General features: G+C 36.0%; 1 protein-coding gene across 1 annotated transcript in view; it reads left to right on the top strand.

The window, feature by feature from the left end:
• The window catches only part of LOC149578477 (P-loop containing nucleoside triphosphate hydrolases superfamily protein), a 313,758-nt gene that overhangs the window by 41,143 nt on the left and 256,884 nt on the right, over positions 1-15,731 (top strand). The window contains exon 4 of the mRNA XM_089829372.1: positions 75-133. Within this exon, the coding sequence (XP_089685498.1) occupies positions 75-133 (59 nt within the window). The remainder of the gene's footprint in view (positions 1-74; positions 134-15,731) is intronic.

Genomic DNA, 15,731 nt, shown 5'->3' with positions numbered 1-15,731 from the left:
ATCTATGTTCTTTGAGTTTTAAATTTATCATTTTGGTAATATTAAATTTATGTTTGCTTATTTTTCTATTTCAGGTTAGAGGAGCAACGAAAGCATTTTCCATTGTCTGCAGAAAGGCCTTCTGACCAAGGAGGTATTGCTAAGCCCTTAAGGAACTCACATGAAAGAAAATGAGGACATTGATATAAATGTTAAACTTTGTAGCTTACACGCATTATTTGTACTTAAGAGCTCAGTTCATATTATTTACATTATGATAATATCATATTTAATAGTTTTTGAGTTTCATTATTATGAGTGATTCCTAAATTTAGAAGAGGTAAAAATAACTGAGGCAGTTCCATTTGAAGACCCCGGTTAAGGTTTAGAGTTGATATTAACAATATCGAGTGATCAGAACATTAATGATCTGTATTACTCACTTGGAGGGGACAATAAGAAATTCCATTTTCTATTGAGTTAATTACAGAGCCAGTCATAGTCTCCAGTATATGTAGGAAGATACAGTTTGACAACTTGACATGACTTGGTGATTTGCAGCTGAAGTTATGACGAATCTAAAATTGGTGCAGTTGATTGTGTGTGATTTGCATTTGAGATTGAGTTGAGAAATTCGTTCTCAAAAGGGTCATCCTCCTTTAGGAAGAGTGTTTATATGTATTTGCATGCTAATAGTAATCCTCATTCATTCTTTCTGCAGTAATTTTAAGATGTGCTGCAGATATTTATCTATCATAACTGTATTTTCGTTGATTGAGGTTGATTTTGTTAATGTTTTGGCCAGAAATAATGATAAACAACAATAAAGAAAAAGTAGAAACAACAAAAAAGAAAAAGTAGAATAAGAATAGGCACAAAAGACACGAGAACTTATCTTGGGAAAACCTTTCAACTTGAAGGGAAAAACCCAGCCACATCAGGAAAAAATCTCTATATTTTGATATAATAAATGTTCAAGTACAATGCTTTCCTCTTGATATTGTGCATTACACAAAACAATCACATATATTAATAGAACTGAGAGACTGTTCATATCACAACCGAAGGTCTCTTCAATTTCCAAAAACCAAGTCTCTTCATATTTCCTAATGCATGACTCTTATATAATATTATCTCACATATTATCTTAAATATCTTCTCCCATAAACCCTTGTGGTTTCTTTTTGGACATTAATATTATTATCTCATCTTATCTTATCTCCAGCTGTTCACACAATATTATTTCTATTTGAAAAGATCTCTATCGCAGCCAGAGTTTAAAATAACTACAATATATCGGCAATATCGCAGTATTTTACAGATTCAAAGTGACCCTATTATAAACGGCAATTATATTGGCAATGATATATTCAAAGATATCGCTAAAAAAAATTGCAATTAATCGCCATTAAATGCGAAATTCTTGCAAATATATCGGTCTTCTTTCTGGTCAACAAACATCCATGCCATCATGAAAAAGATGGGATTTTCAGGTTGAAACTCGATACCATAAAGTAACTTCTTTGGCGCGTAAAGGTGCATTTTGCTATTGTGCAAAGACTCTTCTGCTACACACATAAGTTCTTGTTGCCACCATTTTCCAAAATATCTGAGAGACAAAGTGGAGCACTTCACAAACATTTCTCAAAGGAGCACTTCTCAAAAGTGGAGCATTTCTCAGAGACTACCATAGCTCATTTCTTAGAGACGACCATCGTTGGAAGTTGGAGCATTTCGCAGAGCAGCGATTCTGCACACGAGTATGAACAGATTTTAAGCTTTATTAAATTTATATAGTGTAATATGTATGCTAGTTTAGGATTTAGTATTTGTTAAAAAATTGTGTTGTTTTTAAACTCTAAAGTTAAAACTTATAGTTACTGTGTTTATATTTAATTAAAAATTATGCCGTATTAATTTATTAAAATGTGTACAATTTTAATATTTAGTAAAATTTTATATTATGATTTTTCTTAGAATTTTTTATATTGTTCATAACTTCATTGTGTTTAATTTAATAAATATAATTTCTAAATTTATATTATTTATGAAATTTGTACTTGTAAATGTTTATTAGATCATTAAATTATATATAATCATAGTTTCATATTACTGTAAAAATTGTTAGAAATTATGGTTGATATCAAACTTATTTAATTTATAATTGTTCATTCTTATACTTGCAGAGTGTAGACTTTGAGTGTCAGTGCAATACCTAATATCTATAGAAACAAGATGACTGGTGGTGGTAGAGGTAAGGACTCTTTATGGAAACATGGGATCCCAGGGGTAATCAATGGACATGTCGAATGTATCCATTGCCGTAAGCATATGACTTCAGGCATAAGCCGATAGAAAATACCATCTTGCAAAGATTCCATGCAATGATATTACATTGTGTGAAGTATGTTCAAAAGAGGTTACATGAGAGGCTTTGACAAGCCTACAAAAATATGCACAGAGTAAGGCAGAAAAAAAGAGGATAATCGAGGCCATGGCAGCCCCAATGGGGATTTTTAATTCTACAAGATCACAAATAGGTGAAGAAGGTTCTTCTTCTATTGGGCCTTGGATGCGAGGATCAGAAAGTACGAGTGGGTCTCTAGTAGACTTTTGGGTTCCACGTAACACTCCTGGTGCTCAACCTGGCTTGCTAGGCACTGGATGGAACAAAGAGATGCATGAGAAGACAAAGGTGAAAATTACAAGATTTTGGATCCGCAATGATATTCTCTTTAGTGCTTTATGTAGTCCGTATTGGGATCAAGTGGTAACTTCCATTTCTTTGTCTGTTAAGGGGTTCAAGCCCCCAAACTCCCTATGAGGTGAGTGGGCTGTTGTTAAATGAAGAGGTAAGAAATATTCATCAGCTTGTGGAAGAGCAAAGAAAAGTTTGGGAACATAAAGGTTGCACTATTATAACTGATGGGTGGACAGATGGCAAGAATAGGACGCTCATCAATTTTATAGTTGCTTGAGGGGGGCAGTTGGTATTTCTAAAATCAGTTGATGCCTTTGATCAAGTAAAAAATGCAGAAAATTTGTTTAACATGTTGGATGAGGTGGTAATAGAAGTGGGAGTGGCTAATGTCATCCAGATCATGACTGATAATGCCGTTGCATATGTGGCAGCCGGTAGACTTATGATGGAGAGACATCCCACATTGTTTTGGAGCCCTTGTGCTGCCCATTGTCTTGACTTGCTTCTTGAGGATCTAGGGAAACTGAGTTGGGTGGAGAAGGTGGTTGAAGATGGAAGGAATATTGCGAAGTACACCTACAATCATACATGGGTCTTGAATTTTATGAGAGAGTACACTAGTGGTAAGGATCTTGTACGATCAGGGGTCACACGCTTTGTTACTAATTTTCTAAATTTGCAAAGCATATTTGAGACATTGCTAGATCTTAGGAAATGGTTAGAGAGTCCTTATGCCAGGAAGCCTGAAGCAGAGAAGATTAGTAAGATTGTGTTTGATGCTAGCTTTGAAAAGCTAATGGAGGAGACTCTCAAAGTAAGTTTTCAAGTCTTCATTGATGATTTAGTATTTAATTTTAAAATATTTTCATTGGCTGATTTTTGTATGTTTTATTATGTACAGGTGTCATAATTGTTGGTGAAGGTTCTACGAATTGTGGATGGGGATAAAAACCCTATGGGGTTATTATATGAGGCCACGAATAGGGCCAAAGAGGCCATTCAACACTTGTATAGGTCAAATGAGACCAAATATAGACCCATATGGAACATCATTGATCATAGGTGGAATAGACAACTCCACCATCACATTCAGCCAACTGCCTACTTCTTGAACCCCAAGTACTATTTCTCCAACACTTTTAAAGCAAATGCAAAGGTTCAAATTGGCTTGGACATGTGTTCGAAGATTGGTTGCTGATACGGACCTCAAAGACCTCATACTTGATGAGTTGCAGAGCTACAAAAGGGAAGAGGGGCCATTGTTTTCTTCTCCTAATTGCAAATGTAGGAGATACACCTTGCAGCCAAGTAGAAAAGAACACGTGTTTAGTTTTATCATACCATTTATTTCACTCGTGAAGTTTATTGGAAGTTTTACCACATCATAAATGTTTTTCAATCCTTACAGATCTGTGGTGGGAAGATTATGGTGCTACAACGCCTAATCTTCAACAACTTGCCATCCGAATTTTATCGCAGCCTTGTAGTGCTTTTGGTTGTGAGAGAAATTGTAGTACTTTTCAAAACATACACAGAAAGAAATGTAATAGGTTGACTCAAAAGCGCCTGAATGATTTGGTTTATGTGAAGTACAATCTTCTCTTGCACGAGAAGGTGAAAGGGCAAGTTTTATATGAAGCACTTGACTTGGATGACATTTATCCATATTCAGCCGATTGGATTGCTCCTCTTGATGATGAGGATGGGGATGTTGGTGAACCTTTATTGACAGATGCGCAACTAGCCGAGTTTGAGAGAGAAGCAGATGAGTGGGATGCAAATGTGGCAGCACGTGAGAAGGAACATGAGCTTGGTCATCCATTAGAGGTTTCTGTTGAGCGCGAGGCACCTATAAGGGCACCTGTTAAGGATGTTTCCACAACAACTACTTCAACACCACCCACCCAGCAGTAATGATCTCTTTTGAGTTTTACTTAGACGCAATTTATGATTGCTCTTTTAGTTTTCATTGATATCGAAACTTGAACTTAATATGTTTTCAGAAGTCGTAGTTTCATAGAGTTTGACTTCTATGTATCAAAACTTATTTCTATTCAGAATCTTAGATGTTGTACTTGTTTTTTGGTATATGATTCTAGCAGTATGCTAATTTACTAAGTTCCACTTGCTATGAATTACTGTTTGACTCAAAACTTTGAATGATATATGGTGGATATCTCAAATTATTATATATTCTACAAATTTGGTGTGTATGTATGCGTTTTTAAGAATATTTTAAGAAAGTTTATATTTTCAAATGTTCGATAAAAGTGCCGATTTATTGCCGATTTTTTCGCCGAGTTTTTGCCGATTTTGAGTTTTTCAAAAATTTTGGGCCGGTCAAGATATTGCCGATATTGAGTTTTTAAACTATGATCGCAGCTATAATCTTGAACTGATTTCTTACTTGAATTGAAGTATTATGCTATTTTTGCGTGACCTAATTCTTATCTATCTTAAGAATTACACTTACATGGTATGAAGTTATGAACACTACCCAACTGTAAGTTGCCAATTGGGGTATAGGATATTGGTTTGGGTACAAAAGTATTTTCCCTTTGATCTGGTTGCGTGTCTATATATATTACTACAACTATAAGAAGAGTGATACTCATAAATCCATAATTGCAAATAAATAACATTTTTAATTACCTTAGAATATCATATTCATAATTTGCAAAAATGATAATATCTTAGTCTCAAAATGTCATCATGCTATGAAAATCCAAATTTCAATCAATATTAATCTTGATTGGAAACATTGAGTTCAACATTTTGTTCAATTTCATTTGAACCACAATTTGTTGAATTGCAACTCCCACTAGCTATGTCTAGGTCAAGTGCAAAAGATGCCTCATTTGTATAGACTTGGGCAAGCTATGGAACTATAGCATCTAAATCAGCACACACTGGGGCTAGATCCCAATCCTTGTCACATCCTCATTGTATAGAGGTTTCTTATATACCAATTGATGAAGGTTGAAGTGAATGCAGACCAATCCTCAGCATGTTTTGCACCCAAACTATTGCACTGGACTGAGTGGACAGAGGAGTATGTACTCCAATTCCACTCACTACTCCAATTCCACTCACTTGAAGAAGTTGCCACCTCTTGAGCTTGCATACAACATTTAGTATTTAATTTTATAACTCAAAAATCAGAACTTAAAACATAAATTATTAAAAAAATATGTTAAGATAATATAAATTTATAAGGCATGATAGCATTGAATAAAACATGATAAAATAAAAAATACATACTTGGGAGAGAGTTTTAACTACAAGAGGCTGCAAGAAAATGGACTGTTGACCATGTACATGCCACCACTCATGAGCACTCATCCTTTATTTGGCGTGAGAGTTTTTATGATAATAGAGAAGCTTCTATTATTAGTTAATGCTTATCTATTTGTAATCTATTGTAAATATTAGAATGTTTCTAATATTAGTTAGTCTGTAGTTATTTGTTAGCTTTCTTTTAGCTAGAATAGAATGTTTCTATTCTTTATGATTGTTTCCTAAGGAAACATCGTTCAATTCTTTTGTATATATTGACCTCTTGGTCTCTGTTAATAACAAGCAAGTATTTTACCAATTACATTTGTAATAAGAGTATCACGATTTTTGAAGATAAACTCACCCAAGGCTCAATTCTAACATCAATTGGGCTGCATCAATTCTAAGAGGACTCTTCATTTTGGCTGCGGGCAACTGAACTAGATCTTCTAGAATCAGCCATTATGATAAGGAACCTAAAATGAAAAACATTATTTAACAAATAAAATTAAAAAACAGGCATCATAACTTCTTATTATGCATAAAATGTTCAAAATTTCTTAAATGTTTTTTGAAAAACACTTAAAGTGAAAAGGAAAACTTGATGTTTTTTGAATTCTGGAAAAAAAGAACACTTACCTTTGTTGGCTAAATCTTTCTTCTCCATTGATTTTTAAGCCTTTGGTGTTCATCTTACTCTACCATAACCTTCATGTTTAGAAAAAAGATGCAGCAATCTCTAAAACTAGCTTCAAGAAAAAATGGTGAGAATGGTTTTTTGTGTTGGGGAATGAGTTGAAATGGCAAAAATAGGGAAAGTTAGGTTGAAAGTAGGTACGATGAGGCATGGGGCATTTTTTTAAAAATGTTTTATTTTTTAAAAATTTGGTGGGAAGCAAGGAATGAGGGTAAATGGACACAACTCCAAAGTGATGAAGCTCTTATTGCCAACTTTGTAACCCAGAACACCTTGACGTGGCTGGAAGGGAACAAAACATGGGCTTAATCGGCAAAATCAATCTAATGTCCCTTCCTTAGACAACTCAGTTATCTGCAAAGTTGGGCCTACTAGTGGGGTTCCTGTAGGTCAGTAGAGTGGATAGGGGACCTGTCTAGAGGTTTGTGGTGCTATGCAGGGGCTTTGGATGCAATTTTGGACAGTTTGAGACAGTTTCCTATTTCTTAGGAGGGGTTCCTAAATTTTAGGGATTCTCTGAGAGTTGATCAGAATGCATCAAGGGACCTTAGGGATCATTCTGAAGGCTTTGGTCGCAGCTCTTAATTTTTAGGGAGGATCCCATTTTTTAGGAGGGGATTGTTAGTTCACTTGCTTTATTTAGACATCACCAAGATGGTGTGGGAATCAATAGTTTTCATTTTGAAGTCTATGTGATGGATTTATGAATAAATTAGGAATAGTTAAGCTGTGGTCTAATGTTTTAATTTAAATCAAAATAAAGTAATTTAATTCACTTATAATATAATCAATTGTTATTGGGTGCCCCCCTCCATGGGGCACATACCTAGGAATTGTAAGATGTTTTAAAAAGTGGACATTTTATTAATGCATAATAAGACCCTCAAGAGGTTTGAACCTCTAGAGGAGAAATAATTTTAATAAAGTTCAGTACTATAAAGCATGGAACCCTAAAAGTGAATCAAACCTCTTGGAGGGAAAAGGGAAAAGTTAAAAAGAAGATTTGGGTTTCATTTTTCTCATTCTGACAACACATTTTGTTGAGAGCAGCAGCTGCATGGAGAAGAAATTCTCAGGTCTACTGCGAAGGACAAAAACCTTGGACAGTTTGGTGGCCCACAGAAATGAGAAATCATATCTGGGACATAACTCTTCAGCTTGGGGCAGGTTATCAGCTATTTGTTATAACAAAAGGGTTATTTATTTGACTGTTGGAAGTGAGCAGAACTTTAATTGAGCAGATCAGGGACAGCTGTTAGCAGCTCTGGCCTTTCAGAAATTTTTGCTACATCAAATTTTCAACTTTCCTGCACGCCTCACCATTTTAAGCATTAGGGCATCGAACCCTAGGTGGCATGTGGGGTTTCTTATTGACTTTGGAGCTGGTTCAAGATACATATCGGTTGGAAATATCATGTCAGACCTTGAGCTGTGTTTTGTACTTGAAATTAGAGCTGGAAGAAGTTATTTTTTTTTGTTGAGATTTATGTTTACAGCTTTGGATATGTGTAATAGCTTTATTCTAGAATAAAAGTATCTGTATTATCTCTATTTGTCATATGTTCATTCATTTTCTCAGCAGCAATTTCTTTGTTCTTGTATTTATCAAACCTTTGCAAATTCTCAAGCAAACATAAAAAAACATAAAAAAAACAGAGAACACCAAAAACAAACCCAAAAAAAGGGTCGAATTTCCTTATAAGAAACCAAAACTCAGAAAATTCGATGAGAATCTATTTGGGGGTCTTTCAAGCAAGAATTAGAGGAAAACAAACTTGTTGAAAAGGTGAGGATCAAACCTTGTGTCAAGTCTAAGGCAAAAATAAATTACTTTGTATCAACTATAAGGCAAATAAAAATTAATGCCTCCCTAGCAGTAAAGAGTTAACGTGCTGGATTTGTAGAGGGCATCCATGGAGGAGGGGATCTAGGTTAGGGCCTGTCATATAAGAGAAAGACATAATCTATCTCAGAAAAACTGTAATGCCCAGTGCAGGCCCTGTGGTAAATATGTAATTTATACCATATTATGATTATGAAAAACTGAATAAAGTGTATTAAATCCCACCTGTAATGCTGAGAAAAAGTAACAAATATCAAAACTTAATAATAAATCAATGCAAAAATGGATATAGAAAACCTCACAAGTAAATTGTGATGACAGATCTGATCTTCTATGACAACAATTAATGAAGGGAGCAGTAAAATAATAAACAAATAAGCATTTACACAATTTGTGCACTAAAATGCCAATTAATTTCATACAAAATACAACAAATACATCACAAACCATATGGATTAGATTGACTTTAAAAGTTTAAAATGCTGCTATATGGATAAAATCGGGCCAAGTGCATGCTGGAGAATATGGTAAACAAGTTACAGGTTGCCTGAAATTGGTACGACAAAGGTCTTCAGGGCTAGTGAGTGAGTTAACTGCTGTATGATAGTCCTTAAACAGTATGGTGATGGCTAGAGCATTGTTAAAAGCTTTCAATTCTACTGATAACTTGTTGATAATTATATTTGAAGCATACACGTAAATCAGCAGAACATTGTAGGATTTCCAAAGCATTGTGAATTATTGATAATATGAAGATATTGCACAAATTGTTTGCCAATATGAACCAATTAAATCGCAACAGTTAGTTCAAATATGATCCCTGGATGGAATCACCTCAAATGGACAACTGGTCTTCATCCTCAAATCAACAATGGAAACTGGGAGGAAACAACAAAGGTTATAGAGGAATAATTGTGTTGATGAGAGAAACTTGGGGCAGAGACATTTGTGTTGAAAAAGAAGAGACAGACAAGCAATACTTGGGGTTAATAAAATGAGAATTTTAAATGGAATGCACATTGTAATTGTAATTTGATATATCGCACCATAGGTTGCAAATACTTACGCTGCTTTAAAAGAAGATATACTGGTGTACTCCCAACTTGTAATTGGAAGTTATAATTCGTGTGAAGTCAGCTATGCTTAATATATTAACTTTTGTCATCGTCATCTTTTCTGTTACACACTCGACACATGAGAGTTGGCGCACAATATGTTCAATATAGAGAAATCAGTCTCTACATTAATTAATATTATATTACTTTGTATGAGAATATTTTGAGCTAACATCCACTTGTATTGACTGCCAACTATAAACTACATATACAATACATTTTTGACGTGGTTGGAACTTTTTGGTCATTTTGGAACCACATGAAGTTCTCAGCATGGCTGAAGTACCCAAAATGTTCCGATTATCCTAAAGATTTCTTAGAGGTTTCATATTTAGGCCAAACCTTGACGGTGGAAATATCATAAGTCAAGTGGGTATGTTAGAGGGTTTTAGTCTTTTAGAGTTACAAGAACCGAGTGAAATTCAAATAGGAATAACTTCTTGTGAAACTTAAATTAATCAAGTGACATCTTTTTGTACTTTTTGAACAGCTTGTTTTTCCGGATGTTTTTTCTGATGAGAGTATGGTTCTTGATGAGTTTTCAAATGCCAAAATGAATATCATAGGAAGCCTTCAAAGAGTAACTTGTCGAGGGTGAAGCTTGGATAAATAGGAAATAGCTATAGGAAGTTGTTAGATAAGATAAGATTAATTAATTAATGTCCAACAAGTATAACGAAGTAATTGGAAAATATTTGCTTATTATTAACAGATACCAAAAGGTCAATATATACAAAAGAATAAAACGATGTTTCCTATGAAACGATTGTAAAGAATAGAAACATTCTATTCTAGTAGAGAAAGTTAAAAAAGCTACAGCTAACTAAAGCTAACTAGATATTTACAATAGATTACCATTAACTAATAATAGACGATTATCTATTATCGTAATACCCTCCCTTAATGGTTAATCTATCTAGAACATCAAGCTGTCCTTTGAATGTGAGAAACTTATCAAGACCAAGAGGCTTGGTGAGAATACTGCAAGGCTATCGTCTCGTCTTCAACCTACTGGCGTATGCAATGACAGTGAACATCCATATGCTTGGTTCGTTCATGGAAGACTAGATTTTGGGCTAACTTGATAACGCCATTGTTATCAACAGACAGAATAGTCGGTCCTGTTGGTGACATCTGCATATCCTCAAGCATCTTACAAAACCAAACAACTTCACATCCTGCCTTGACAATCCCTCTGTATTTGATCTCTATAGAGGAGAGAAAACTTGCCTACTACTTCTTACTGCTTCATGTGACTCCACCAGATCCCAAACTGAACACATCCAAAAGTTGACTTTTTATCATCAACAGAGCCTACCTAATCAGAATCTGTGAACCCACTGAGTTTAGGATTAGAACCTCGAGAGTACAAAAGTCATAATCTGAAGTGTCCTTCGCATAATGAAGCACATGCTTTGCTGCCATCCAATGATCAACCTTATGAGCTGTCATAAAGCGTGAAATATAGCTGACTAGAAAGCTGATTTCAGGCCTAGTAGTAGAGAGGTAGATGAGGCTACCTACTAGTTGCCTTTATGTACCTTCATCAACGGAAGGAGAATCAAACTTTGCGGATAACTTGAGACTTTTCTCCATGGGTGTAGATGTAGGCTTGCAATCCTGCATATGAAATTTGTTTAACAGGGCCCCAACATATTTGGATTGAGAGATGAATATACCAAAAGATTGGTGCCAAACCTCAACACCTAGGAAATAATGCATGAGCCCAAGGTCAGTCATATTAAAAGACTGGCATAAATTCTATTTAATTCCCTAAATCAAAGGTTGCCGAACTGCCAGTGATGATCAAATCATCCACATAAATAACCAAAAGGATGATGTCACTATTAGTAGTCTTGATGTACAAATTTGAGTTTGAAGAACTCCTCTTGAAGCCTTGATCACTAAGGTACTTATCAATTTTTATGTACCATACCTGAGGGGCCTGCTTCAAGCCATAGAGAGCTTTTACCAATCTGAGAATCTGATGGTCTTTATCAACAACCTTGAAACCAGGAGGCTGCATCATGTAGATCTCTTCACGGAGATCACCATTCACTCTTGACGTCCATCTTGTTAGTGAACAGTTTTTCCCATGCATGTTCATATATCAAAACTGAGAAAAGAATGTAAACTAACAAATGAATTCCTACTCGAAGAACTTAGGAATTCTTTGCTTAAAATTTCTTCAAATGAAACAGGTGCAGCTACCTTTATTGCATTGAAAGTTTTAACTAAATAAACTCAACAGAATAACTCTCTAAGAATGTAATCTGCTGGAGATGTTGAAACAACTTATTTTATCTCATCAATATGAAACAAACCTTAATGCAAAAGAACCACTCGACTTTAATTATCAAAATGATCCACATAGCTGAATAATTAAATTATCGAGCAGGCAAATTTCATGAACTAATTTCCCACAGAATTTCCAAATTCAGAGTTCACAGTTTCAAAATTGATAACAGGTGCAGCTAAAAGCTTAAATAGTATCTATAGAAATACCAAAAATAAGTAGACAATAGTACCCACTTACAAAGCTTTCAACCCAAAATCAAACTATAGAGTTTCAAGTATCTGCTGAAGTTCTGAAATGTTACTTCTAAACTGGAAATAAAACTGTAAACAAAAGTAGTTTTGTCTACCAGTCTTTGGAGAAATTCGAACCCCTTAAAACAATACTAATTATTACATTTATAGGCATGGGGCTGGACTTGAGCCAAAATTACCCCGCCAGGAGTTAATTTTCTTTTGGAATAATTGATAACTAAAATTGCAAGAAAACCAAACGGTAAAGAAACTACAGCTAAGCAGTTCTTGATCAGTTTGGACTGTTGCCACCAATTGCTCCTCTTGCCAATTTCCACGTTTCGTAGGCAGCTGAAAAGGTGGAAATAATGGATTGATGTGGAAGACCAATGTAGGCGAGCCGTTGTTTCCAAATTTCCTTCATCTTCTTCAATTCAGCAACCTTTTCCTCGTGCATCTCCAAGTACTTCAGGTTGATAATCAACATAGCTTCAGTGTGAGCCACGTTGGAGAAATCCTGCTTGACTGGTGTTCTCTTGTCCTACCATTCTTGAAATTTCTTTTGGACTTCTTTGATTATTTCGTTTGATTGGGCAACGGAGTCATCTTCTCTTTCCATGAACTGTTTTACAAACCACTTAAGGTCATTCTGAATAATCTGATGTATAACCTTAAGTTCTTGCAATGCTTCTTTGATTTCAGATACCCCTCGTGCCAGTGCTTCATTTCGCCATTTGATGCAATCTTTTATGACATACAGAGTTTTTTCATCAAGACTCGCTACAGGACATTCAGCTTGAAATTTTTGCAACCCGAATTCCTGCACATCTTCTAGTGATATTACCACTTTTGCCCAGTTATTCTTCTCTTTTTCATATCCATCATTACTCGCCTCCACCTTTTTAGTAATATTTGATATCTCCTTTGAGGCGTGATCTAAATGTCCAATGTGTTTTACAGTATTAAGCAGAACATCTTGTACCCATTCACCTGCTACTTTGGCTACTGCTTTGCACTTGTGTAGATTCTCCAGCGATTGTTGGTTGGTTGCAGAGGATACCTCAACAATGGCTGACATCTCACGGATCGGCTTAGCTTTAGGATGCAAGATAGCGTTGATATACTGCGCCATGTTCTTTATTGTCTCCTTCATTTCTTGTTTGTCTTGCCCATCTTTCCACACTCTCTCTGCGATCTTCTTATTGGATACCTCAAAGAATCTCATATCAACCTCACGGTTTCCTTTTCCCAAATCGACTTTTGTTATTTGGAAATCTTGAGGCACTACAGAATCGCGAGAACTCCCATCAGGTGGTGTAGCTATCTCTGCTGCCCATCGACCTGAACTTTTGTCAAAATTGATTCTTGCTTCGGTCCTTGCTTTTTTTACTTTGGGCGCTTTACCAAGGCATTTGCTAACCAGGTCGTCAATAGGCATGGATATTGGGACCATACTTCTCTTCTTCTCCATTGAATTCTCAAGCCATTTAGGAGTAGTTTGATCCTTTGCAGTAGCAGGGGAACATTTAACTAAGGGGAGATTACTTTCCTGATTTCCTGTATCCATTGGAGAATTCTGGGATTTAGGTATATTATCTGCCATAGGTAGGTCGTCTGCTGTCTCCAAATCCACCGTTATGGTGCTTTTACTTTTGACGGCTAATGCCTTCTTGGTGCTTGAACGGGTTACTCTCCTTCCTTTTGGAGTTTCTTCTTGAACTTGAAGTTCAAGTGTTTCTGGAACAGCTTCAAGTTCAACTTCAAGTGGACCTGCAACAGAATCAGGGACACTTCGATTAGTTCGCTTATGAGCAGTCCTTTTATCCTTGCTTTTTGAAGACTTCTCAGAAAAGTTTGGAGTAGCCGCTGCTTTTGATTTTATCCATTTGGCAGTTCTTACTATTACATCCTTGGTACGAGCATATACATCATTTTCCTCCCTTTTCTCCCAATCGATTTCAGGGATAGGCATGCATTCAATCTGATCATGTAAAATTGATCAAGCACACCTTTAGAATCATCATCTTTCAGCCCATAGGTGTCTAATTCCACATTGAACATGGTGACTTGTTTAATGGTCAAGCGCGACCATAGTCTCTTCCTTACTTCAAATTCATCATGACAGTTTGCCCAAAAATCCTCTAGTTGCGGGGAATGAAAGAGAGAAGCTGCATTTTTGACATTGTTTCTAATATAGCCAGTGTAGTCAAAATCTAACCGAGAGGTGAAAGATTTAAGACACAAGTGGGTTAAAGATTTAGCTGACAATAAGGCTTCTTTCAAACTGGGGCATCTATAATGTCCAATTTCAATCGGGAAGAATACTGAAGAGGATTTTTTGGAAATTTGAAAGGACTCAACCAGGGAAGCAAACTGCCGACACATTTCTGAGAACACTAGAGAATCTGAGCAATAGCATGGTAATTTCAAAGGTTCACCAGGAAAACCACCTACTCTGATATAGGTAAATCTGGGAAATTGGATGAAATAACAACCATAAATTTGCACAACCTGCATGGCCTCCTTTGACATCCTATCATTTTCTCGCCCTTGTAGTTCAAAAACCAGTTTCCCTAGAAAAACATCATTGACCTTCTTGAACTCTTTGCATGATATATCTTCTTGAAGATCTCTGTAATACTGGTAGATAGGCATGTCATCTACCCAAGGTATATGTGGAAGATAATCCCAATCTTTGGACGTGGCTAGGGTGTAAATCAAGTAAGAGGACAAGAAAAATGGGCCGCAATTGGTAACATCTATCAAGCCCTTATGTAGGTTTTCTGCCATTAGGTCTGACCAATCGATGAATTTGACACCTTCAACTATCTTCTGTATGAAGAAGTACATCCAAGACTCCCAATGGAAAGCATGTTCATTTCCCTTAATCCTATTCAGCAAGAATACAATATCTGCAATCTCCTTGATGAAGTGCTCGATGGTCAATGGTTTAGGCAACCTAGAACCTCCTTCTGCAGGCTTCAAGAGCCAGGACTGAGCAATCTTGGTGTCGTAGCTGTTTTTGTTTGCAACATACAGGTGTTCAGCTTCTTCGAACGTCCATGGCTCATAGGGTTCTTTATGAGGAATCCTGAGGGCAGAATTGACACTGGTCCTGTTAATTTTGACAACTATTTCCCCCGAGGCTTTCTTAATGCATCTTGAAACAGTGTCATAGTGGTTTGCACATTCCAGGATGAGCTCTGGGCATGGGATTGCAGCAGGAAAAGCGGCGGCTTCTAATAAGCCACTATCAACTAGCCTCTGGTAAATGGGACTTGACAAAGAAGCTTTGGCTCTTTCAATGACTTCAAACAAACTTGTATTAACCAAAAACGTATCACGAATTTCAGGCAAGGAACTGAGTAATGGAGGCTTCTCCAATTTGGGCATTTTTGGCCGAAAAAGCGTCATGATTATTATGACAGCAAATCTACAGGACTAGGTTTTAAAATACTTTCAAAATGAAGCAAAGCACAACCAAAATGCAAAGGGGAAATGGAGATGCACTTACAGTTTGACAATGAAACAGCCCAAAATTCGCCTTTCTTACCCAGAAGCGCCGAGATTTTTTTGGAGAAAATGAGATGA

This window comes from Cupressus sempervirens, chromosome 1 (genome assembly GCF_028749045.1).
Source record: "Cupressus sempervirens isolate cs-2001-9-10 chromosome 1, ASM2874904v1, whole genome shotgun sequence".
Classification (NCBI taxonomy): Eukaryota; Viridiplantae; Streptophyta; class Pinopsida; order Cupressales; family Cupressaceae; genus Cupressus; species Cupressus sempervirens.
Note: the sequence above shows the minus strand (reverse complement) of the source record. Positions and strands in the feature narration are given on the sequence as shown.